Below are 25,116 nucleotides of genomic sequence, written 5' to 3'. Positions count from 1 at the left end.
CTAAGATGTTACTGAACTACTCCCAAAACAGACACTGTGGAGAGGGGAAGAGAAAGCAAACAGTAAACATGCTGGCTCTGTGGACCCCTAGGAAGGGCTGCTGTGGTAGTTCAATAGGTCCTTAGGGTCTACCTTAGCTGGGAGGCAGCCTTGCACAGGCCACAGTGGGGTAGAATCCAAAGGCCAGGGGTTTTGGCTTCCAGCTTTCTAAAGACCCTAAATGCAAGGTTGGGGTTGCCCAAGTGTCTTCTAGGGAGAGAGTTCTTCTGTTTCTACCCAAGTAAGCTGCCCCAAATCCTGTTCTGCTGTGTACTTTTAGAAAAGGGGGTTCAGTCTGAAAAACCACAACAATCTAGGCTGTGGGACTGGACTATTAACTATTGAGGAAGCACAACTGTTTGTCATTGGTAGTGGTGGGACAGCAGGCCCTGACCGGAGTGAATATCCTGTGTATGTTGTTGAATAGGCATGCATCGGAGGGAGATCAGATGGTGGATTCAGCACTGTAGCTAGAGACTAAAAAGGGGTCCGGGATGACCAGGATGGATGGATGCCTCTGGAGCAGCTACAGACCAGTTTGGTGGCTGATGTCCAGGCTGAATGAAGACCCCGGTGGTTATTTTTAACCCAAACCTGCTCTAACCCCAGTTAAGGTAGAAACAGGTGGAAACTACCACCACAGCGCTTGGTAAATACCAAGGGTTGTAGGATCCAATTCCAAAAGACCAGCCAGGTGACAGCCCTTGCCAATAATAGTGGTACCAAAAATAGCTGTCCTAGGTCATTAGAGTTTATCAATAGGGGTGAAGTAGAGGGCATTCAGCCAGACATCTGACCAAGCCAGTCACGGATAAAGGTACAGTCCAAAGTCCTGCCCACAGAGGACAGACATACTTGCTGTCCACATCAACATGACCAGAAGTCCCCCCAGAAACTGTGGGCCTCTCCTCTATGGCTGTGTCCTGGGTGAGGGGGGCATTCAGACATCTGACAAGCCTATGGGTCCATCCTATGCTCACAAGCCAGTCACAGTAGGACACAAGACTGGCAGTTAACTGTGGATTGATGTTAAGGTGATAAGTGATTGGACAGTGAAGAGGTAGGCAGAGAAAAGGTAAAAAACTGGAAGAGGTGCAGGGATTGAGGGAGAGAATCAAGATGGAGCTGGAGAAGGAGGATCTGGATTCAGATGGACTTAATTGGCATTAGGTAGATATGAATATTCTAAGAGTTTCTATAGATCTTTTTATCTCATTTAGGACACCTTGTATCTTTGTCTATCAGATGTAACCATATTGTGTAGAGGGTTTGTAGATTGAGATTTTAATATATAAAGCTGCATAAAAGCTTCCGGATTTTGGAGTCGATGGGCGGTGGAGGAAAAAAAAACATGCCGGAGAGGTCATATCCACCCAGCACAGAAGCAACAGGGCGGGCGGAGTGAATTGCCTGAGAAGGGAACCACGTGGAATGGGCGGCTTGCCGACTGAGTGACAGTACATATGCTCTGCTCCACACTAGAGCAGTGTCCATGGAGTGAGACCAACCTTGGAGGGCCAATAAAGGGATAAGCCATCAATTAACTATTTACAGCAACAGGTAACAGTTCAGCAAAGGCCAGCCTGTGCAAGTTGAGGAAGTCTACTCACTGTGGCCATTCCCTGACTCCAATCACCTAACTGGGACTGATTTACAGAAATGATTAATACCCTTAGCATATCGCTGGGACTGAATATCACAGTCCAGGAGGTGAGACTGGAGTTCAGGAAGGCCAAAGGAGGATGCGAAAACTGCCAAAACCGTGTTTCCCATTCCCTGCCTCTTCCAGAGCCCAAGCTGCCCTTACCCGTCTCGGCACCCTTCCAGTCATACAGCTGGCTACTAGAATGGTAATTTGACCTCAGGCTTCCCGGAACAAGACCAATTCATAAATTATTTAGGTTTATTTATAAAGTTACATTCCAAAAATATTTCAAGTAATAAACAGTTTTTAGCATTTGCCACAGTCTGCCTGCCTGGTGTAAGGCTTCCAAAGTCAAGAAAGGTATGTAGATTCTGCAAAGCCTTCCACAACACACCTAGGCCCTCCTGACCTTCACTGAAGAATGAAGACACCAATGGGAGTCCTAGCCCCACCCTGCAGCACCCACTGGACCCCAAGATGTCTTTAATCCAGGACAAAGCACCCTATTTTAGCCCCGAGATCCACAGCCAGCCCTCAGTGATGAGAAAGCCTGGCTCAGGTGCTGGAGATGTGCCTGGATGCTGGGCGCAGGAGTAGCAGCCACTCTGGCATGGCCAGCACGCAGGTTCTTACGTCAGGCTTCCATCACTGCCATGAAGGAGACCTGCAGGAGAAGGTAAGGTTGGACCCAGCCCTCTACTCCCCACCGCCCTTCCAAACACCACCCGAGAATGACACTCAGCCCGGTCCCAGGGTTCTATCCTGTGGCTCTTTATGAGGGTGTCACAGTTTATCTCAGAGGGCACTTAGAGCAAGGCAAGGGTGGAGGGTGAGGGAACTAAGACCCAGATGATCAAGCAGATGTGGGCAGGAGAGCCAAGTGAGTGAAGGGTACTACATACAAACCTCTTGGAGTAGCTGACCCAGCATCTCCTGGCTGTGAATAGACTGCCTGTGGAGACAATGTCTGGTCATCTCCCAAAACTGCCTTTCATACCTCCCACGTGACCCAAGCCCTACTCCCAGGCTTAGACCAGCAGAAGTCTCAAAGCCCACAGGCCCACCTCTTGGCTCTGCTAGAAAGGCAGGAGCCTGGACATGCAGGCCAAGCACAAGACTCATATGGAAGAAAGAATTAAAGTGCTGCGGACCCTGACCCCTGCTAGCTTCCAAGGCCTGGAGACCTACCTGTCTATTCTGGTTGCTATGGTCACTGTGAAGGTACCCTCTGTATCTGGCAGGTAGGTGGAGGGCACAATCCTGTAGTTCCCCGAAGAAAGGAGGCAGAGGCGGCTCACTTCCTGGGCATAGCAATGTGGTACACAGCTTAGCACTGGCTCCTGGGGCAGCAGGGAACGTGCATCCTGGTTCTCACTGTCAGCTGGAACCTGGGCAACAACAGAATTGGTATGTATATATGCCACTATACAGAGTGGCAGGTTTGCCCTCACTCTGCCTAAACCCAGTTGAGGGAATACTGCCCTGGCTCAGCTGGTATACCTGATGAGCTACGGAACCACTAAGCTAAGGAGCAGAGCCATGGAGTCAGAGGCCCTGCCTGTGGTACCCAACCCTGAAGAACATCCGATTTTCAGTGGTCAGTTTTATACACACTAACCTACACAGGAACACTGGGCAGGGGCACTCTATTTGGAGTTCAGGTGGCCTGACTTAAGATTCCAGAAGTCCAACTTACTGGGATGTGCTGACACCCCTCAACAGAACTTTCTTAAGGAGAAACTCCTGTTCTCTCTCCACCGTGTCACCTGCTTCTGCCCAGAACAGTAATCCTGGGAATATGCTCTCTGCCAATGCACACTGTGAAGCGAGGACCCAATGGACACGGCCTTATGGGATGGGAAGCCTCATTGTTGTCACCAGGAAATCTGTAGCCCCTGACCCTTGACCTCTAGCACAGCTGTGCTCCATGTGTTCCCTAGGTAGAAGTGATAAGGAAGCACCCTGGTGAGATCTGAGACTCACTGAGCCTTCTCCATCCAGAGCAGCCTGGCAGATTAACTGGTGTAAGCCGAGCTCCTGGGCCATCACTCCATGCTGAGACCCTCTGGTGTGGCCTCTCCTCCATTATCTATGGTTGCCCGGGGCTCGTGGCCTGAAAGTACAGTGCCCAGAGCCTGTGTCTTGAAGTCCTGAGCCAGACTCACAAGAGCTTTGCCTCAACCATGCAAGTATCTATCTGGAATCTTCTGGGCTTGTTGACTGTGGCTGTAGCACCTGACCACCAAGCTGTCCTGCTACTGTCAGTGACCAATTACAGGTCTCTCCTCTCTTGCTTGTTGCTCTGGAGTGTATGGTCCTTCCCAACAGAAGTCCAGACTTCTGTCCTGCTCTACTTGATCCCATTATAGAACAGCTCTTGCCAGTCCCACCTGGAGCACAGTGACATGGGAAAGTATGGGCTGAGACTACCCATGGTGTGTGTCTAATGCATAATGGTGTAAGTGAGGCCGCTCTACAGTAACTGCCTGGAGTCACATCCACCTCAATGTGAGGCTGGGCTTCTGCCTTAGAACCCCTAGAGAAGTCCAGAGCCTAGAGTCAGAGGTAGGAGGCATGCAGTGGATGGAATGCCCTCAGAAAGGGTATTTGAAGTGAGGTGAGGCACCCTAAATGACCCCAGTGAATATAGTCTTTGTGAAACATGCGTGTGAGACTTTCATAAGGCCAGCCAGCTGGACCACCAGGCCCAAATGACAGAAGCCAGCCTCTGTGTCACAGTTGTGGGCCTCCCCTCAAACCTAACTCACCTGAAAGACATGGAAACCAATGGGATGAAGCTGGCTATCACCGAGTCGGCAGTGTTGCTGCAGGGTGACGCGGATGTAGCGGGAACCAGCACCGTCAGGAATGGAGAAGGGGAGGCAGGGATTGCAGGGGTAAGAGGCAAAGTTCCTGCTGCCCCCAGCTGTCTGGCCAGCTCTCCAGCAGCCACGCAACTGCACAGTCTCCCACTCGCCTGCAGGCAGAACTGTTCCAGGTGACGCACCCTTGGTGGCCAGCCTTACGGCACTGTCAGGAGACAAACACAGAAGGCACTAGCAGCCTGGTCCAAAGGAACCTGCCTAAGTCCTACCCACACACTGAGCACACCCTTGCTCCTCCCCAGGCCTCAGCACAGTTGGAGGAGCCTCAGCTAGTACGGACTCCTCACCTGAGGGAGATTTTCCCAGTGGAGAAGACTCGGAGCAGGAACTGCCCTGGCACATCCTTCAAAAAGGTGCTAGGGACAGCCAGGTAGTAGCCTGGCGAGAGCTCACAACGCAAGTGGATCTCACGATCATACGCGTGGCATGCAGTGCCAGCCACAGGGGGTGCAGACAGGACTCTGGGCAGGCTGATCTTCCGTTTCTCTACCTGCATGAATAGAGGCAGGAGGCTGAGCAGAGTCACACCCATGCACTGGACCCCTGCCTCCCTACCCCTCACTGCTCAGGCAAAGCTCCCTGGAGACTTCTGAAAAATCTAAGCCTATAGGCAGCCCACAGCATCCATCTGCTTGAATAGATGAAGATGCCGAAGACCTAGGGCTTCCTTCAGAGGGGCAAATAGGCAAATCTAGAACTATGTTCAAAAAGGCTCATGACCAGCGCACCCTGGGGAATGCCGGAGAAGGTGATTTCCAGTAACTTTTTTATAAAAGGAAAAGGACCATGACATAGGCTACACTCACAAAGGGACAATGAACAGTGGCATGAGTGTCACGTGATATCAAGATATACAAGATTAAGAAATAAGCAAAGAGAAGTTCCTGACTTCCCTGTTCTAGGAAATAGATACTAGTTGGTAAAATTGACCAAATGTCTCAGACAGACCATAAAATAACCCTATACATGTATAGGCTGTAATGGAGGAATCAGAGGATGGCAGCCAGGTGGAGTACACAAGGTAAGCAGCCCTAGTATGATGGGAAACACCTCTGGGATGGGGTGGGTAGGCTTTGAACCAGCTTCTTCTGTTGCTGTATCTGACACCAGAGAAAATGGACAAAGGAATCAATGGCCAAGGATGGGAGCCCCTGGACTCAAGCCTCTAATATGTCTGCATACCTTTCCACCATTAGACAAGCAGATGGAGTTACCTTCCAGATGTGCAGGCCCACAGCTTGATAGTCTTTGCCTGGGAGGCTCACTGGTGCAGGGCTGGCCCCCACCAGTGCACGGGTCTGGCCCACTGAGCGCCTCTGGGGTCTCTGAAGGACAGCCACACACACCTCACTGGGTTCCAAGAGCCGTAACCAGAACTTGGGGTTGCAGGGAAAGCAACTGTTGTTCCGGCAGCCTCCGGCTGACTGTCCTGTCACCCAGGCACCAGGCAGGGTTCGTGTATGGCACAGCACCTTCTCTAGTGAGTGGGAGAGCAGGAGAGCACACGTGTCACCTCTGAGGGGACTTTGCTAGGTCTGCTATACCCACAGGCTGAAGTAAGCACAGCAGTGCAGTCAGCTCACCCTCTGAGAATCACACCCATTCCCTTCTCCAGATCCTGTCAGTCCGTCAGCCAGAAATGACTGTACCCAGTCCCTGCTGTGCCAGCCTATGCAGGCTCCTGGCTTCAGAGTCCCCTCCTACTGGCGGTCCTACCTGTGTAGAGACTCTGTAGGTGGCCAGCCTCTGTGACTGGGTAGCCGATGGTGACCTCGTCAAACTCCCTGAGGAACTCCTCTTCCTCTACCCAGAACTCTCCTTCCTGGAGTTGTGCCAGCAGCTCAGACTCCTTGGCTGGCTCTACCTGGTTCCACCCTTCACCTCTGCAGGAAATCTCATTTCAGTGGACGCTCAAGATGGATTATCAACTGGTAAATAAGGCAATGGGACCCTGGGGGGCAGAGGGCCTCGAATTTTTGCCATACACTGCACAGTAAACTCCTTTGCTAGTGTCCTATAGAAGGTACCTTCTATGTACTGGCTGTCCCTCAGACCCTTTCCTTCCCAGGAACCCACACCTGAAAGAAGATGCTTTCTTAAGGCTAACACAGTCAAATTCAACTCTTTGGTGTCTGAAGGATCTATCATGTTGAATGCTGTACAGTTTAGTGGCACCAGACCCAGCCTGGGCTCGGAGAGTAGATGGGGTCCAAGAGCTACAGAGCTCCCAAGCCTCAAGGGGATCCTGGCTTAGTTGGGTCTTAAAACTGAGCTGAGGGCTTTAGCTGCAGGTCACCCTCAAACCCCTACTCAACCAAAAGCCTGGCCAGGTATTCACTATCCTATCGGTACCCAAGGTAAAACCCCATTAAAAAAAATTACAGGTCCTAGTTCTTCCAAGACTAGAAAAGGCAAGTGCTTTGGTACACAAATGGAGAGTGAGCTTTGCTACAGGAAGGCAAGCACCACTCTGACAGCTGAACATGACACGAACGGATGAGCCAAGCAATGTGGCAAGGCTGCTCCAGGGTACCAACCCCTCTTCCCACATGCAGCCCACTCCTGGTACTTACCCTTCTCTCCAGAGGCCCTGCCAAGAACGCCGGCCCCAAGGGTTGTGAATCCTCAGCAGGAGGATACCCTGGCCATTCTGGCTTCTGAGCTCCTGCAGATCTGAGATGATGAAGGCATGGAACTCCCCAAGCTCCCTAGCACCTGTGAGAACAGCCCAGTCATGTGCGAGACCAGCATCACCATGTCCCCAAACTGGACAGGAAACACAGATTCCTGCTCTTGCCCATGGAAGATGCCCTAGGTCTCCATAGCACTAAGGAGCTCTGTTCCTAAACACAGGCCAGCTACCTGAAGTGCTCACTGGCATTCTGTGCCATGAGGGCTGGCACCTGGGCTCTGGCTTCCTGCCACCAGGAACTGATGATGCCCACAGTATTCCTTCTTCTGGGCCTCAGTATAGGGCCAGCTCTCAAGCATGAAACCACCTTACCTTATGTTGAAGACTTGAGACCAAAAGGAATCCCACCTGGCCAGAGATCACAGAACAAAGGGCCCTGACATGGAAGAGAACAGTGCTATTCCAGAGCGGGTGGAAGCCAGAAAGGGCAGGAAGCCCTGTGCAGCCACAGCTCTAGTCCCAGGGACTATCTACCATTCTTGACATCCCAGGAGCTCTTGCCAGAGGAAGGGGTTCTCCAAAATTCCATGTGTCAAAAATCAGATTCCCCATGCTCTGGGACTGACACCACCAACAGGGTCTGATGGCCAATGGCCAGCTCCTACCCTCAGGGGGGAGGCTCAGTGGAGCTGGGATGGCCAGCAGTAAACACATCCTGCTTCTCCCCTTGAATTCCAGGGTCTGTTGGAGGATCGCAGACCAGGACTTTGGTCAGCTCTTAGTTGTTGGGCTGGCCAGTGTGGTTACAAATAAATTTGGATTACTTTGATGTTCGTATTTTATTATTGTGTTCACATATTGGGTATGTGAGGATGGGGGCATGTACACATATGTGTGAAGGCCAGAAGACAGACTTGGTATATAGTTCCTTAGAAGCTGCCCGCCTTATTTTTTGAGTCAGGGTATCTCAAGAAGCCACAGGGACCCTCCTGTCTCCACCTCCTCAGAGCTGAAATTACATGGATACATCATTGCCTCGCTTTTTACCTGGGTGCTGAAAGCCCGGCTCATATCCTCATGTTGTGCAGTACACACCTTACTGACTGAACAGGCTCCCTAGCACCTAAAGCTATTTTTGAAGTGGAGTTATATCATGAAAATATTCGTAAATGTGCACAGAAAATGACATCAGAAAGACATGGCCAGACATGTAATAAGCGCCAATCGTCTCAACACTCCGCTACCAAGTTCTAAGCAAGTCTGAAAATTAAAAAAAAAAAAAAAGAAAGAAAGAAAGAAAGAAAGAAAAAAGATCTAAACTATCTAACATTCCTGGGGATTAAGAAACCACAGCAGGCCCAGCAATGGAGGGAGAGATTCCAATTTATGTAAAAGTGGTATACAACAAAACCAGAAAAGGTTGCATACATTCAGGAAAAAACTCAAGAAGTACACTAATAAGTTCTAAGTGGTTTACAGTAGTTCTATTTAGGCAAGCTTTCCTTTTTTCTTTATTTTGTACACAAACTTTTCCTCATGAACTTTAATATGTCAACAAGATGAAAAATGGTGTTGGACTTTGCTTGGTAAGCAACTGGGGCAGGGATGATGGTGTGGTCGGCTTAGATGCTGTTCTTGCTCCTGCTTCTAAGCTGTCTGTGAGCAGCAAGGGACACGATGTAGGTCCTGCCTTGCCCTACATGAAAGGATTAGGACAAAGAGGGTAATGCTCTCTGGAGGAGGGATAACAGGAGGACACAAAGCCAAGACAGCCTTTCAAGGACTGACTTCCTTCTCTATAACAAGCTAATGGTAGAGGGAGCTATAGCCATAGGCTGTACCTGCTCTGGGGCTAAGCACAGAGCAGCTGATTAGACACTGGTCCTTCAGACGGAGTAGCTGCCGACAAGTTCTGTGCTCCCCACCACTGGGTCTGTCCTGCTGGCCACTGGCTTTCATTATGTCCTTCAGGCTCCATCTTTCTGCCAGGCTTCCAGTGAGATCCACCAGGGCATCCGCCACCTGCCCTGCCCACAGGTGCTCATAGGATCCATGGACCCTGGGGAACCAATAAGCACAGGAAGTATGACCCTGTCACTGGGAGCTTCTTGGCTCTCCTATTCCACAATCCATCACACCCAAAGGAGCCAACCACCCTTTCACGGCACCGGGATTGCCTCTCTGCTTTGTATCGCATCTTCATCTGTCTATAAACATCAGCATCTGCTATATCCCTGCTGTTTTCTGCCCAGGTTCAGACCCATCCTTCCTCTAGTATGGGCAGCAAAGGACAAGGCAAAAAGGGGCCAAGAGGCTCCATCCTCAGCTCAAACCCCAAGGTTCCAAGTATGACAATCTGCTAGCCTCTGAGTCCCTCTGCTCAGACAGCTGCCCAACAGGCTGCCAGCCTCCTGCGGTAAGATGCAAACCCCACACAGAAGGGAGTGTGGTAAGAGCAGGGCTGTAACAAGCAAGTGCTGTTCCACACCAGGCTCCTCACTGCCTGCAACTGGGCAACAAACTACCTGTGCTCAATGTCTGGAAAGGTACACGGGAACATCTCTGCACTGGGACTGAGAAATAAGAGGGACCCTTCTGTGGAGTTCTGGGAATTATGGGAAGAGAAAGCAAACCATAGTCCTAAAAGCAGTGTCCATGTCAGGACCCACAAGACTGGCTGCCAGACCCTGAGGAATGCACAGGGCTCTGCAGCCCAGGGCAGATGAGACGGGCCTCTGGAGACAACTTGGTGCTGAAGCCACCCAGTCTGGTTGACCCCTCACTTCCATATCATACATACTTAGCATAGGCCTTTTCCAGTAAGGGAAGCCAGAACACATCCTCTCTCTGGCATCGGGAAAAGCAGAGTCTCCCGGCAAGACAAGGCAAACGGTCATCTATGGTCACTTCCTCCCAGTGTCCAAACTGCCAAATTCGACAGGTGAAGAAGCCTCGGTACTTCTGGTCAGACCAGCCTGGTTGTCCTGGAGGAAAGACCTAACACACAAGGAGAGGCCAGATAGACAGCATGAGACCTGCATCAGCATGTTCCTCCGCATCCCAGCAGTGGAGCCTCCACAGCCCTGCAGACACTTGAGGGGGCACCCGCCAGTCACCGTCACCTGTGCTCCTCAGTGTCCTAATCGTGTGTACCCTTGACAGAGTACTGTGAGCATCTACTGAGAGCAAAGGGCTCTGCTATGTTGGATGTCATATCTGTATGTCCATGTCACACCAAACTAGGCACAAAATTCAGATATTCATATAAATAACTCATGTCCCCAAAGCTTATAGCCAACAACGCTTTACTGCCCCAAATAAGCATCTGACCTGAATCCAAAGCTTTAGCAGACAGAAATAACCTTTTTTTTTTTGGGGGGGGGGGGCGGTTGGTTTTTGGAGACAGGATTTCTCAGTGTAGCTTAGGCTGTCCTAGAACTCACTCTGTAGATCAGGGTGGCCTTGAATTCAGAGATCTGCCAGAGGCATGAACCACCTCTACACCCAGTTTCCATAACCAATAGGTCTATCAGCTCCTCCTGCTTCTCAAAGCCAAGTGCCCAAAACTGACCGGCTACACCCATTGCTAGCTTCTGTCAGCAGAATAGGGCGGGCTCTGTACGAGGGAGACTCGGTGTGTTGCTGGCTCCAACACCCAGACACATAGGAAAGATGAAGATGATGGCATCAGCGCCTTCCTTTACAGAAAAGTTAGATGCCAACAAGACTATATGGGGAGGTAACAACAGTGACAAGCTCAGCCCAGGGCTCAGGACACAAGAGTCACAAATGCGTTACCCCCCTCAGTGCTGTTGCCCTAGCTGAAAAAACAGCAATGAGCCAACCTAAAACTTGTAGTACTGCACATCAGAAGACAGTTCAATGACCTTTTCTCTATTGGTATTTAAACCTACATATGAAAAAATAAAAATACAAAGAAATCAAGTCAAAAAAACAATTTCCAAACTAGAGACAAAAGATGCCTCTGCTGACCCTGTTCTACCTGCTAGGCTGGCCTGGTTTTGTGTCCCAAATGTGTGGGTGGCTCCGGTCTGGTGGACAGGACGCACCTGGGTCACTGTCTTGGTGTCCTATCCTTTCTCACCACCCATGCTGCACAGACACGAATGTGCTCTGGCAGGCTCTGCTTTTGGAAGAACTTCCTGTGCTGTACATGTAGAGGAACTGAGTGGGAAGAAGCCTGAGATAGCCTGTACCTGGTCCAGGAGGTGTTGACTCTTCTGAAGGGCAGCACAGGCACACAGGAACCAACAATCCCCCAGCAGCCCTTGCTTCACCTGTCCTTCCCATGGGTTATCTGGAAACAGCTGAGGTGTGGCACAAATTTCCTGAAATCAAGCCATCCAGAGTTAGCTCATACCTATGGCCACTCTTCAAATGGTACACACGCACCCAGGCCAGGCTCTGAAGGCACTTTCTCATTATCTGAGCTTCAAGCCCCACATGGAAGGAAAGGTTACTTCTCTGTCACCATATCCTTCAGCACTTCCTTAGTTAACGTTCTCCCAAGGCAAGACCTCAATTCTAAATGACCCTTTTGAATAAGTTTAGAAATCAGCTCTACTCTATAAATGTATGGTGACAAGTATCAAACAATCCTTTATACTATAAAAAGTCTACTGTTTGAGTACCAGTTCCATTTTCTACATGCCTTCTGCCTTGCCGCTCTTCTCATTCCCTGTCTGCACACCTCAGCTACCAACCTGTCCTGCTCCATAAAAGCCAGTGACCACCCACCCACCTTCTGCTACCTCTCTTTTCTACATGTTCAAGCATCCCGTTCCTGAGGCAGACCACAGCAGCATGCTAGTGGGATAGACATCTCCCATCTCTAGTATCTGACAGCACTGTATTCCCTTCAATGTCAGCTTCTCAGAGAAATTACCATTCTTGTTGACCCCTCCTCTTCATTCTCAGAAAGTCAATCATACCCCACACTGTCTCAATTTCACCTGCGTGAAGTCAGATACAACAGGCATGTCTTGTCCTTCAGTAACTTTCATGGCTGTCCCTCGACCTTCAAGGGCATGGAAGCCCCCGCTAGCTCCATGATGCCACATGCTCCTTCGGTACTAGCGCATCAATGCCTGCTGCACTCGCCTGTTGCTGACTGCCTGTTAGGGTACTTGCTCACTTGCACATTTATACATTAAGGCTTCAGGCTACGTCTCAACCCTTCCCTGGGTCCTGAGTGGATCTTCCAGGCTGGACTGTAACCATCTCTCCCACCATCGTACTCTTCCTGAGCTTCTGACCAGTCCACCCGACAACTCTACCCATCTATCACTCTGGCCAGGGAGCAAGAAGTCACTCTTTTTTCATCTATATATAAATCATGTGTGTTTGCCTGTGACACAGTGTGAATATGGAGGTCAGAGGCCAAATTATGGGAATGGGTTCCCCCCCCCCCCCGCCATTGCATTATTCACTTTATTCTTTTTTTTTTTTTACAAAAGTTTATTACAATGTACAACAGGCTCCAGGATAACACTTCATTCTAGCTATTAGGTGGCAAAGATGTGTGACAGGGAATCCAGATGTTTCACAGGTTACAGAATAACACTTCATTCTAGTTGTAATGGCAAAGATGTTATGGCAGGGAATCCAGATGTTTACATAGAAAGGGAAGAGGAGGGTCACCATCACCTCAGATGTGAGGAACAGCTTACTTTTTGCCAGATTTCTTAATTCCACCTGTGGGGGGGGCGCTTGTGTTTCTTTTGTTTCTTCTTTGTGTCTCCTTTTGTTTCTGCTTCAAAGCCTTATCTTCCTCACCTATCTCCTTGGGCTGCTTCAAGCCCCTTCACCAGACCCTCTGATCCTCGAGTTTTCCTTTCCATCATGTGGGTCCCAGAGACCACACTTAGGTCATTAAGCTTGTTAGTAAATAACTCACCTGCCATTTCAATAGCCCAAGAAATCACTCTTGATTCCTGCTCTGGCTTCTACTTCAAACAGCTGTTCCTTTTAAAGTATTCACAAAGCTGTCTACTGCAAAGCCCACCCACCCAGCTGTCAGGCTAACCTGAACACCATCATTGACTTCTAGCACTACTGAAACGGCTGCCCCCATTCTTGCCCTGTCCATCATTTCCCTCCCAGGAGTGAGCTTCTTTCCCACTGCTCCTTTTCTGTCTTGTTTTCTACTGTTGCTACAATTACATGTAGATAGATTCACAAGGTTACAATATAATAGTAAGTGCTGAAAAAAACAAAAGATACTATCCTGTATCCTAGTTACCAAAGAGCAGTTCCAACAAACTCACTCCTTAATTGAAAACCCTCCACAGGTTTCCCCTGACACATAAAACATTTTCTACCCATTTGTATGTTAATGTGAGTGTTTTGCTTGAATCTGTGTCCAATGTAGTGCCTTCAGAGGCCAGAAGAGTGCGCTGGATTCCCTCAGACTGGACATACAAATGACTGTGAGCCACCACACAAAACCCTCTTTTTAAAAATTTATTTTATTCACTTTTAACCTAGTACTAGCTCTTCCTCTCCTCCCAGAAAGGAGGAGAGGAAGTACTAGCTCTTCCTCTCCTCCCCTCATGAAAGCCCTCCCCATCCCCAACATTCCTCTTTGGAGAAGGGGAAGCCTGGCACAGGGTGCCACGCCCCCCCCCACACACACAACCTGCCCTCTCCACCCCCACCCCACCCCTGCACATCAAGTCTGTGGGACTAGGTGCATCCTCCAAAACCCCCTTTTTAAGTTAAAACAAAACCTAAACTCCAAGGGCAGAGCCAACAGGGCTCCTTCTCTCCCTGGCCTCTCAGTGTTGCTTAAGAAGGCCAACATGCTTATCAACGCCACCATGCTACGGGGCTGAAATCCAGCCAGTTGTCTCTGTTAGCACTATATGCATGTAGGACAGGTTGTTCCCTGGGTAGCCTTTTGGCTAATAAGCCACTTCTTAAAAACACCAACAAAAGCACTAGGCCTGAACATCCATCCATTTGAACTGCACTAAGTCCAAAACAACTCCTAACACAGCCCTTTCTGGCTATGAGGGGGTAATGCTGCTGTGAGGAGTATATCCACAAGTACCCTGCAAGTGGCCAAGACTGACGGCGGCTAGACAGAAGCAAGAATGTGGGAGCTGTACTTGTTATAATAGCCAGGTGTTGTACCAGCTCCACCTTGAGCTCCTGGATCAAAAAGACAGATTTGCACTTGCAACCAAAACTGTGCATCTGGATATATCTGCAATAAATTGGCCAATTGACCCCTAAACTCCTGGTTGGTGACTAGAATTTTCCTATTTAACAATACATAGTTCCACCTGCCTGCACCATTGAAGGGAACCCTGAAGAGCAGCCCCTTAGATTTTCCCAATTGTTAAGCACAACGCTCCCTGTGTTCTGTGCTACCTTTTGGTGTTCATACCCCAAAGGCTACTAGAAGAAATGTAAGCAAAGTGCAAAGCCAAGAAAGATTTGTCATAGTACGTTGAATTACACCCAACCAAACGTAGGTGGTGGGATAGAGCTGAAAATACTGCTTCTAACCCCCTTCATATCAAAACAACTCCCTACTACCTGACTGGGTAGTAGTATATTTTAGTAGAAATCCCAAGACAACATCTAAAAGGCAAGCCGTTCGATTGCTTCTGTCTTCCTGAATTAGAGGTAACTACCTCATTTAGATTCTCAGGGTTGGCTATCACCTTTTCTGAGTGGGCTTGAAAACGAGGTCTTGCTAACCACGGAGTCCACCTCCGTGAGAAACGCATTCACTATACCCGCCCAGGCCAGAGACCCCGCCGTACCTGGGGCCGTCTCCAAGTGATGTCCTCCCGAAACTGGGCCAGAGGCGTGGACAAGTTGTAAAAGAGCGAGGAGTCCGAGGCGGGGAATGCGTCGTCCCGGAAGAGCTCCCGCGCCGGCGTCTCGGCCCGGACCGCCCGCATCTTCGGCGCCCTGGGCTCCCATCTGCGGCCCGTGGACTCGGTCGCAGCCCGGGAGCGTGAGCGCGGCCTTCGATGCAAACCTGGTCTGCTTAGCTAACCGCGAGACCTACTGGTGCAGAGCTGCCTAGCGCCTCAAGCTCCGTTGTCTAGGTAACCCGTCTGGAACCAACCAGGCGCTGTGCTTGCGTCACGTGACAGAGCTACCTAATCACGTTCGCGCTTCACCTCAGAGCAGTGCAGGACTCAGGTTCTGCTCTCGCGAGAGGGCGTGGTCTCCTTGTTTTTTAAACGGGGCGGTGCTAGCGTGGTATCAGTATGCTTTAATTCTCGGACAACGCAGCTGTAGCCACTTGAACTCGAATTCTAAGGGACCACAGGAAGCTGAGAAGTCACTTTGGTTCAGGTCGCCTTACAATGCTATCCCAGCATGCAACGCCGTTCCCAGCTTACGTCGCTGATCACAGGCGTTGTCTACTTCCCAGCATGCCCCGCTTCTTCCGGTGGAGGCAGGAACTTGGCATACGGCTGGTTCCTCCCTGTCTTCTGAAAGAGCCAGTGAGGATGTGGCTCAGCCAGTCCCGTAGTTACCCTTCTGTCGCTGTGGTGGTTGTATTGTCCTGGGGAGGCAAAGGTGTCACTTGGGTTGTAACTTTCTGGACTCGGGCATTTGTCTTAAAACAATTGGGCATCGGACGCTCCGGGTAGATACAGGGCCAGAGAATGTGGATGTAGCATTTCTTCCACCCCTAAATAGCTGGGTTATGGTTGTGTTAACTGGATGGAGACCACCTGGACTTGCGGCTCCACAATTATTCAATTCCAGGAGAACAGTGACTGATATACTCTCCTTCTGGGTACCTGCGCTTCCAGTTCCCAGAAAGATCACAAACCAGCCAGGGGCTGTTCTCTGTTTTTTCCAACTGTATGTATTTCGTCAAGACTAGAGGCTTCATACAGGGACAAAAAGGGAAACGAAGAGGCTTCACACTTTGTAGACTGCTGTTTGCCACCCTTTGAGGATGCTCTGATTTTTGCCTCCTCTGGGCCACTTTTTCTCAGTCTTGGATAAAAGGTAGTTCAAGGAAATTCGGTTTGTGCAGTTAAGTAGGTCAAGTATTCATTGCCGAAAGAGGAACAATCAAGTCAAGCTTTTACCCATAATCTGATTCTTCAGAGCCTAGGCAGTTGCTCCTTCTCCCAATAAGTGGCAATGTTGCTCCTGAACTAGCATTAATTACTGCTGTGTTGTGACAAAGCTACTTGGCGCCACTAGGCCTCAGTGCCATGATTTGAGGTGCGTGACACTTACCTCTTTATCGATGTTATAAAAAAGTAGCCACATAGCCCAGCATCTCTTTGGAATGCTTTTTTTAAATTTAGTATTTAATATTGACTCAGGTGACTGAAAGCTGCACTAGAGTCGAAATGAGTCATTTAGACTGGGCTTGGTTTTCCAGGAAGTCTTGAATAATTGTGACAAATTATCCCTAACTCAAGAGTTATGTACAAATTGGTTCACCCCCGCCCCTGGAAGTCTCATAGGAGTAGTTAGCTCAGGAGAACAGCTCCCTAAGGCCAGATCTGTATCCACGGCTGGGCCACAGACAGAGCCTTACCTCCAGAATCTGGAAGGAAAGGCATCTCAGTGTTACTGTTGCTCTGATGAAACATGACCAAAGCAACTTGGAGGAAAAAAATGGCTTATTTTGCTCACAATACCATATGGAGGAGTGCTGTTTCCTGGCTTCCCTTCCATGGCTTGTTCAGCCTGCTTTCTTAGGACCACCAGAACAGAAATGGCACCACCTACAATGGGCTGGCCCTCCCCCATTGATCACCAATTGAGAAAATACCCTACAGCATTAAGAAAATGCCTTACAGCTGGATCTTACGGAGACATTTTTCTCTAGGAAGGCCACTTCCTCTGATAACTATCTGTGTTAAGTTGACGTAAAACTAACCAGCACAGACAGGAAAGCAGATGATGCTGATTAGACAGTAGCCCAGGCCTGCAGGATGGTTGTACTTTAGTCAGAGTTGATGTCAGGGCAGCTTATCAATCGACCTCTTTTAACCCTCATTCTAGAGCCCTATGACCTGTTTTCTTTCCAGTATGTAGCTCTCCTGGCTGCTTTTGTGTGTCAACTTGACACAAGCTGGAGTTATCACAGAGAAAGGAGTCTGCCTTGAGGAAAGACCTCCATAAGTTCTGTAAGGAATTTTCTCAATTAGTGATCAAGGGAGGGAGGGCCCAGCTCATTGTGGGAGGAGCCATCCCTGGTCTGGTGGTCCTGGGTTTTATAAGAAAGCAAGCTGAGCAAGCCAGGGGAAGCAACCTAGTAAACAGCACCCTTCCGTGGATTCTGCATCAGCTCCTGCCTCCAGGTTCCTACCCTGAGTGAGTTCCAGTCCCGACTTCCTTTGGTGATGAACAGCAATGTGGAAGTGTAAGCTGAATAAACCCTTTCCTCCCCAACTTGCTTCGTGGTCATGATGCTTTGTGCAGGAATAAAAACCCTGACTAAGACAGTAGCCTTGTTCTCGAAGCCAATTTGGAAAGGACTTTCTTTTCCCTCCTGCCCCATCTTCATTTCTGTGCTTAGATCCTAAGGTACCAAGAAGAAATAATAGTAGTCTAGATGGACAGATGAAAAGGAGAGTGAAGCCAGCTGGCTCTTGACACACATGCTCACAAGTGAGGCACTTTAAAGTCTGAGCCCAAACTGGCTGTTGTGGAACACCTATAATCCCAACACTCAGGAAGACAAGAGTCCAGATGATTGTAGGGCCACCCTGGGACACACAGCAAGAACCTGTCTCAAAATAACAACAATGAAAACTTATCAGCCAGAGGTTCTTCATGCAAGGAACCCATAAGCGCATAGCTCATGTCACAGTTCATGTAAGAATCCTCCACTACTGATGTCCATCCAGTGTGAAGACTGAATCAAAGCCCTTTGCATGCCCCTGGATGTCTTGGAGCCCTTTGAAACCTGAACTCTCTGTTGCTTTCTTTCTGAACCCTTCTTTCTGGTTTTTCAAGGCAATGTCCCCTGACTTCCTCATGAGAGATTCTGTTCTGAAGCCCTATATGCCCACTGTTGAGTGGTCACAGTTGAGCACTCTCTGACAGTCACACATTCTCTTGGAGATGCAGAGATGAAAACAAGGTCAGCTTTCAGGTTACCAGGTTAGGTAGAAGGTAGTGGTAGAGAATAGAAGGCGAACTCAGCCTTGGAGAGGAGAGAACTGAGGTGTCCTCAGTGAAGGGACATAGAACGGCTGGCAGAGCAGAGTACTGTAGTCTTTGGTAGACTGAAATGTTTGCTGGGGACCCACTTCACACTCTATGTGCTTAGAACAACACTGGTTTCAGTTCTTTGTTTTCTGTTAAAGTCATCTAGGGATTCTGACCTCTTCCTATCTCTGAGGTGAGAAGGTCAGAAAGGAGGGTGTGCCCCAGCTCTAGATAGTGAGACAGTGGTTGGGGTAGATGGCTTCAGTGGTTAAGGTGCTTGTTACCAAAGAGTGAGAACCTTAATTCCATTCCTAGAAATCACATATGAACCTGAACATGATAACATGCTTGTCTTAGGGTTTCCATGCTGTGAAGAGACATTATGACCACAACTCCTAAAGGAAAAGCATTTATTTGAGGCTGACTGACAGTTTAGAGGTTTCATCCATTATGGTCATGGTGGGAATCACAGTGGCATGTAGGCAGATGTGGTGCTGGAGAGGTAACTGAGGGTTCTACATCTGGATCCACAGCAGCACCAAGAGAATGAGCCTAATTTGAGCACCTGAAATCTCAAAGTTAAATCCTAGTTACATACTTCCTCCAATGAGCTCACACCTCCAACAAGCCCTAATAGTGTGCCACTCACTATGGGCCTATGGGCCATTTTTATTCAAATTGCCACAATGTTCTTTTAATGCTGGAGAGCCATGGATTGGGACCTCTATGCTTAAGACTAACTCAGCGTTATCTAATCCAACAAGCCTCAGATCCTAGACAGAGACTAGGTCTCAGACGAGGAGCAATGTACCTCAACCTATTTCCTAACAATGCCACCTCACTGCCCACCCACAGAGCCCCGGGCCAGTCACCTGATTTGTATCACATTTCTCAGTCGCCGAACCTCCTCATAGGTACTAAAATGAAGTTGTAGATGAAAAAGCACCTGGGCATACACACAGTGCAGCCTGGAGTCGGCCAAGATCTTCCTGGTGTGATGTGCAGAAAATACAAAGGCAGGATCTGATCCAAGCCTCCAAGTGCCAACATGCGCAGCTGGAGTGCTTCCAACTGCTGACGTCAACTGGTAATCACATGGTGCCATGCCAGAAAACAAAGACCAAGATACTGAGAACCTGGTGCAGACAATGATACTGCTAAGTGATCTAGCTGGTCAGGCAAAATCACCTCGATTTTTAACTCACTGGGCATGTGCTCACTTTAAATAAAACTGTTCTGTTGGAAACTTTGGGGTCCTTGTGACAAGATGTTCAGGCACTCTGCTTTTTCCACCTGCAAGGCAAACACTGTCCCAGAGCTTCCTCCATTTGTGGTTCTGATTTCAGGTCTCTCAGAACATAAGGTCAAAATGTGAGACTAGGGCTGAACACATCTGCAGACTTCCTGAGGCTCGGGGGTCCACTTCAAATTCAAGTGAAGCCTGACTCCCTCACTATGTGGCCACCATAATTCATCTTTGCACAAGCTGATTATATGAGGACAGGTTTTTGCCAGAGGAAACTTCAGGAGAAGGCAGATGTGAACGCCACCATGTTTTATGACCCATCTCAGATGTCATGGTCTGTTGTCACAATGTTGTCTCACTTAGTGGGTAGTGAGAATCACCACTCTAGGAGTGAGTAAAGGGAGACAGCACCCTTGTCAAGTAAAACTATATATCACACTTGGCACTGGGTCAGAGACAGCCCTTTGCGGTGTCTGAAGCTTTGGTGGAGGAGAACCTTGGGTTCCTAAAAGGAACATGCTGAAGTGCAAGGTTGTAGCTGGGTGCAGTGCAACATGGCTGTAGCTCCAGCACTGGGGAGGAAGAAAGAGGACCACACATTCCAGAATGACCCACAGACAGCACATTTAGGCCAACAGGTGTTAGAGGTTGGGTGTCAAGAGAGACAGAATCTAGCAGGTCCGGCAGGACTAGCAGACAAGCACACCATCAGTTTAGGAAGCTCATGAGACAGAACAGTGTGAAAAGCATCCTGATGTGGACTTGGTTTAGGCACATACAGAGTTACGTGCACAGATCTGAGAAGTAAGGCATTATAGGTATGTGAACAGGAACAGTTCACATCCAGCAACCCATGTAAGCCATCTGCTGAGGCCTGGTGCCTTTCCATCACTTAAAAAGTCCAATGTCTCCTTAAAATAGTCAAAAGTCTTTCTAAAATTTCAAAATTTCTCTAAAATACCCAAGGTCTCATAACTGTGGGCTACCATAAAACAACAAAACAAAAACTTTTCTTTTTCCTTTTTGCTCTCCTCTGGGATAACCAGGGTATAGGCACAAGTCCAACAAAACTGAAGTCCAACAGTGTAAAGCTCAGTGTCAGATTTCCAAGACAATTTTCTGGGTTCTAAAGGATTTGAGGCTCTAAACACCCATCTCTCTACCTCTGCTACCCAAAGCACACAAAGCGTGTCTCATAGACTCAAGCCAGCTCCACACTACAGCTGCTGCTGTCCTTCAAGATCATCCCATTGTACTGGTATCTTCCATATGCTAGGATCTCCACTGTAACTGCGCTGGCTGTACTCTCAGCAATAGCCTCTCCTGGGCTCTCCTGTGATTCGTACCCTATCACACAGTGCCAAACCTCAGCTGCTCTCTATGAGTCCTTCATGACTTTAAAACCAGACCACCTAGATTATTCTCACATATTACCAAATTCAGCTACCATCAGCCTTGGCCTCCTCTTGGGGCATTATTCCTACATAATCATTCTAGGAAATACTTTCATATGATTTCACCTTGACACTGGTTTCTTCTTAATCACCACTAATTTCCCAGCTTTGTCCCAGGGAAAGAAAGGTTTCATTTTAGTCATTCTGTGCTCTTATCAATCAAAGCCAATTCTTCAGCGCAAACTGACCAAAAGCACACATTTTCAATTCAAAATATCACTCAAACTTCCCTGGTAGAACTTTAACTTCCCTCTGAAATGTCATAAACCAGGCCCTGTCACCTGTACTGCTGTTAGTATCATCTTCCAAGATCTCAGAGAGCCATTAAGCTATGATACTCAGTGGCTTCTCCTGCCTAAACGTCATATTCCTTCCAAAACTAGTCAGAGATGTCATAACAGCACCCTACTTCTGGTACCAATTTCTGTCTTAAGGTTTCTATTGCTGTGGCAAAACACCATGACCATAAGCAACTTAGTGAGGAAATGACTTGTTTTGTTTACACATCACAGTTTATCACTAAAGGAAGCCAGGACAGGAACTCAAGACTGGAGCCTAGAAACAGGAACTAAAGCAGAGTCCATGAAGTACTGCTTACTGTTTTGCTCAGCCTGTCTTCTACTACCTAGGACCACCTACCAGGGGTGGCACTGCCACCAATGAGATGGACCCTCCCACATTAATCTTTAATCCAGATAATACCCCATATACTTGTTTCTAGGCCCATCGTGTGGAGAGATCTTTCTTAAGTAAAACTCCTTCTTCCCAGGTATAGCTAATTCCGTGTCAAAGTTGACCAAAAGCAACCAGTATACTGTTTATGACTGAGGGAAGACAGGGCAGGAACTCAAGCACAGGGTAGGAACTGAAGCAACAGCCAGTAAGGAGTGCAGTGTGAGCATTCTGACAAAATTTCAGCTTACAAAATTTTAACGTGGCCCTATTGCCAAAACTGCTGACCGATTTAATACAATTCCCATCAAATTTAAGGGCATTCTTCACAAAATCGAAAATACATCCTAAAATTCATATGCTATAAAACATCCTAAGAAGAAACAGCAAAACTATTGGTATCACTGCTTTTAAATTATATACACTACATAGCCACAGTAGAGAAGCCAGCATGGTAGTGGCACGAACAGACCCAGAGACCAGTAGAATAGAACAGAGGACCTAGAAATAAACCCATTCAGCCATCTGATTAAAAACACAACAGTCTCCCATCTCTCTGCTACCCTTTTTTGCATATGTGTGCAAAATGTGTGTGCACACACATGCTTGTCATGATATGCATGTCAGAAGATAATGTGATAGTTTGTATGTGCTTGGCCCAGGGAGTGGTACTATTAGAAGGTGTGGCCCTGTTGGAGTAGGTGTGTCACTGTGGGTGTGGGCTTTTAAGACCCTCATCCAGGCTGCCTGGAAGCCTTCAGATGAAGATGTAGAACTCTCAGCTCCTCCTGTACCATGCCTGCCTGGATCCTGCAATGTTCCTGCTTTGATGATAATGAACTGAACCTCTGAACCTGTAAGCCAGACCCAATTAAATGTTGTCTAATAAGATTTGCCTTGGTCGTGGTATCTGTTTACAGCAATAAAACCCTAACTAAGGCAAATAACTTTATGAAATTGATTTTCTCCCTTTACCTGTAGAGGAGTTCTGGGATTGATTGAACGTAGGTCACCTGGTTTGTGTAGTAAGCACTTTTACCTGCTGAGCTATCTGGCCTGCCATGACATCTGATTTTTGACAAAGGCGCTCAAAACATGCTGGAAAAGACAACCTTTCATCAAATGGTGCTAGGAAGAGGACATCCATGTATAAGAGAATAAACTTAGATTGCTCTCTCTTGTCTTCTACAAAATGGATCAAAGACTTTAATATAAGTTTTGGGAATTTTATGCGGTTAGAGAAAAACCCCTTCAAAATATATGCACAGACAAAAACTTTCTGAAAAAGATGCCAGTGACTCATGAAGTAACAACAAGAATGAGAGATGGTCTTGAACAGAATTAAAAGGCTTCTGTGTAGCAAAGGAAACAACATGAAGAGATAGCCTAGAGTGGGAAAAGGGTCTCTGCCAACTGTACATGGACAGGAGATTATTATCTATAGCATCTATAAAGAAGCCTGTAGTGATTTGAATAGGCTTGGCCCAGGGAGTGGCAGTATTAGGAGGTGTGGCCTTGTTGAAGTAGGTGTGGCTTTGTTGGAGGAGTTGTGTCACTGTGTAGGTGAGCTTTGAGATCCTATGCTCAGGCTCTGCTCAGTGTAGAAGAGAGCCTCATTCTGGCTGCCTCTGGATCAAGATGTACATCTCTCTGTTTTTTCTCCAGCACTAAGACTGCCTAGAGGCTGCCATGATAATAATGGACTGAACCTCTGAAACTGTAAGCCAGCCCCAATTAAATGTTGTCCTTTATAGAGGTTGCCTTGGTCATGGTGTTGCTTCACAGCAATGAGATCCTAACTAAGACAAACCTCAAAAAATAGATACATAGAACCTCACCCAAATTATCTAATTGTTAAATAAGCAAGTGAACTCAATAGAAAGTTCTCAAAAGAATAGATACAGGGACAAGTGAGATAGCTTGGCAGGTAAAGATGCTTCCCATCAAGTCTGAAGACCTGAGTTTGATCCATGGAACCCACATAGTAAGAGAGAGCCTACTCCTACAAATCAGTCTCTGACCCACCCACACCAATGACACACATTCATCCACACACAGAACAAATACATACATGTAATAAAACCAACAAATGGCCAATCAATAAAAACCAAAAACAAACCAAACAAAAACCAAACTCAACCTCCCTAGCCATCAGGGACATTCAGATCAAAAACTACATTGACACATGTAGTTGTTTAAATCAATCAAAGAAACAACATTCCGCATTGAGTTTCTGTCATGCAGAACAGATAGTATAACCAACAACACAAAAATTGTTGGAGTAATATAGACTATGCAGCGTCATGGAAAGCAATAGAGAAGTTGTCCAAAAAATTAAAAATACAATTACCATATAATCAAGCTAAACTTCTTGTGGGTTTATGTTGGAGTGAGTCTAAGTCGGTCCACAACAGTGATACCTATGTATCTGTTTACTATCACACTGTTCAGTACAGCCAAGCTGTGGGATTAGCTTAGATATTCAGTAGATGAATGGATAAAGGAAACATGATAGATAATTATAGTAGAGTATTATTCAGTCACAGAGAGCCATGTTCTTGGCAGAGAATTTGACAGAACTAGATCGTTATGTTAAGAGAAATAAGACGGGGTGTTTGCTGGAGAGATGGCTCAGTGGTTAGGAAGACTGGTTGCTCTTACAGACGACCTGTATACAAGTAGACAAACACATACACAGAATAAAAAGAAGCCAGACTCAGACAAAACCCCTCTTTCTAATATGCAGACTAAAGAAGAAAGGGGAGAAGGAAGCAAGGGGAGGGGGATGGGAGGAAATTCGTTGGTGGAGAAGGGGGCATGGGAAGGTAACACGTGAGTGTAATATATAGAGTATGAAAACACAACCGTGAATCCCAGTGCTCTGTATATGAAACATTACATTCAGACGTTAATTAAAAATGTCTGACGTCTCTGGCATTTACATACTGCCATTACTGTTTCACAGGGCTTGTTCCCATTGGTCTATTTACACCCTCTCCTGTTTATGTCTGAGCTGTCTACTCTGATGTCCTCTGCCAGTGTTCCCCAGCTGTGTCCTCAGTGCAAGTTTGGATTGTTTCATGTTGCCTTTTGTGTTGTTGGCACTAACCAGTGGATGATCTCAGCTGTGCCTTGTCTTTATGCCTGAAGTTCTACGGAACACTTTCCAAGTGGAGGAGAGGGCTAGTGGCCATTCCAGACTGCACAGAACCTAACCTTTAGAAAGGGTCCCAGAAAACATTAGCTGGGCTCCAAGGATCCAGGTAAAGACTCTAGGTAACAGAGGAACTATGTGCAGACCTCCTGTCTCCTCACACACACCATTCAGGTTTCTGTGAATTCCAGTCTCTTCCATCAGGAGCCTGGCTGCT

At 47.8% G+C, this 25,116-nt stretch overlaps 1 protein-coding gene across 1 annotated transcript; it reads right to left on the bottom strand.

Annotated features, from left to right (window-relative positions):
* Positions 1 to 2,052: 2,052 nt before the first annotated feature.
* CAPN10 (calpain 10) lies at positions 2,053 to 15,451 on the bottom strand. Its single transcript, XM_080933293.1, has 12 exons — positions 14,995 to 15,451; positions 11,419 to 11,550; positions 10,002 to 10,198; positions 9,043 to 9,260; positions 7,143 to 7,284; positions 6,286 to 6,452; positions 5,784 to 6,046; positions 4,857 to 5,059; positions 4,453 to 4,714; positions 2,873 to 3,072; positions 2,591 to 2,636; positions 2,053 to 2,348 (listed from the first exon to the last, which is right to left on the bottom strand). The coding sequence occupies exons 1-12, from the start codon at positions 15,133 to 15,135 to the stop codon at positions 2,319 to 2,321; spliced, it is 2,001 nt and encodes a 666-aa protein (XP_080789419.1). The 5' UTR covers positions 15,136 to 15,451; the 3' UTR covers positions 2,053 to 2,318.
* Between the last annotated feature and the right edge of the window lie 9,665 nt (positions 15,452 to 25,116).

This window comes from Micromys minutus (genome assembly GCF_963924665.1).
Source record: "Micromys minutus genome assembly, chromosome: 19".
Taxonomy (NCBI): Eukaryota; Metazoa; Chordata; class Mammalia; order Rodentia; family Muridae; genus Micromys; species Micromys minutus.
The sequence above is the reverse complement of the archived record's forward strand: the minus strand, read 5'-3'. Positions and strand labels throughout refer to the sequence as shown.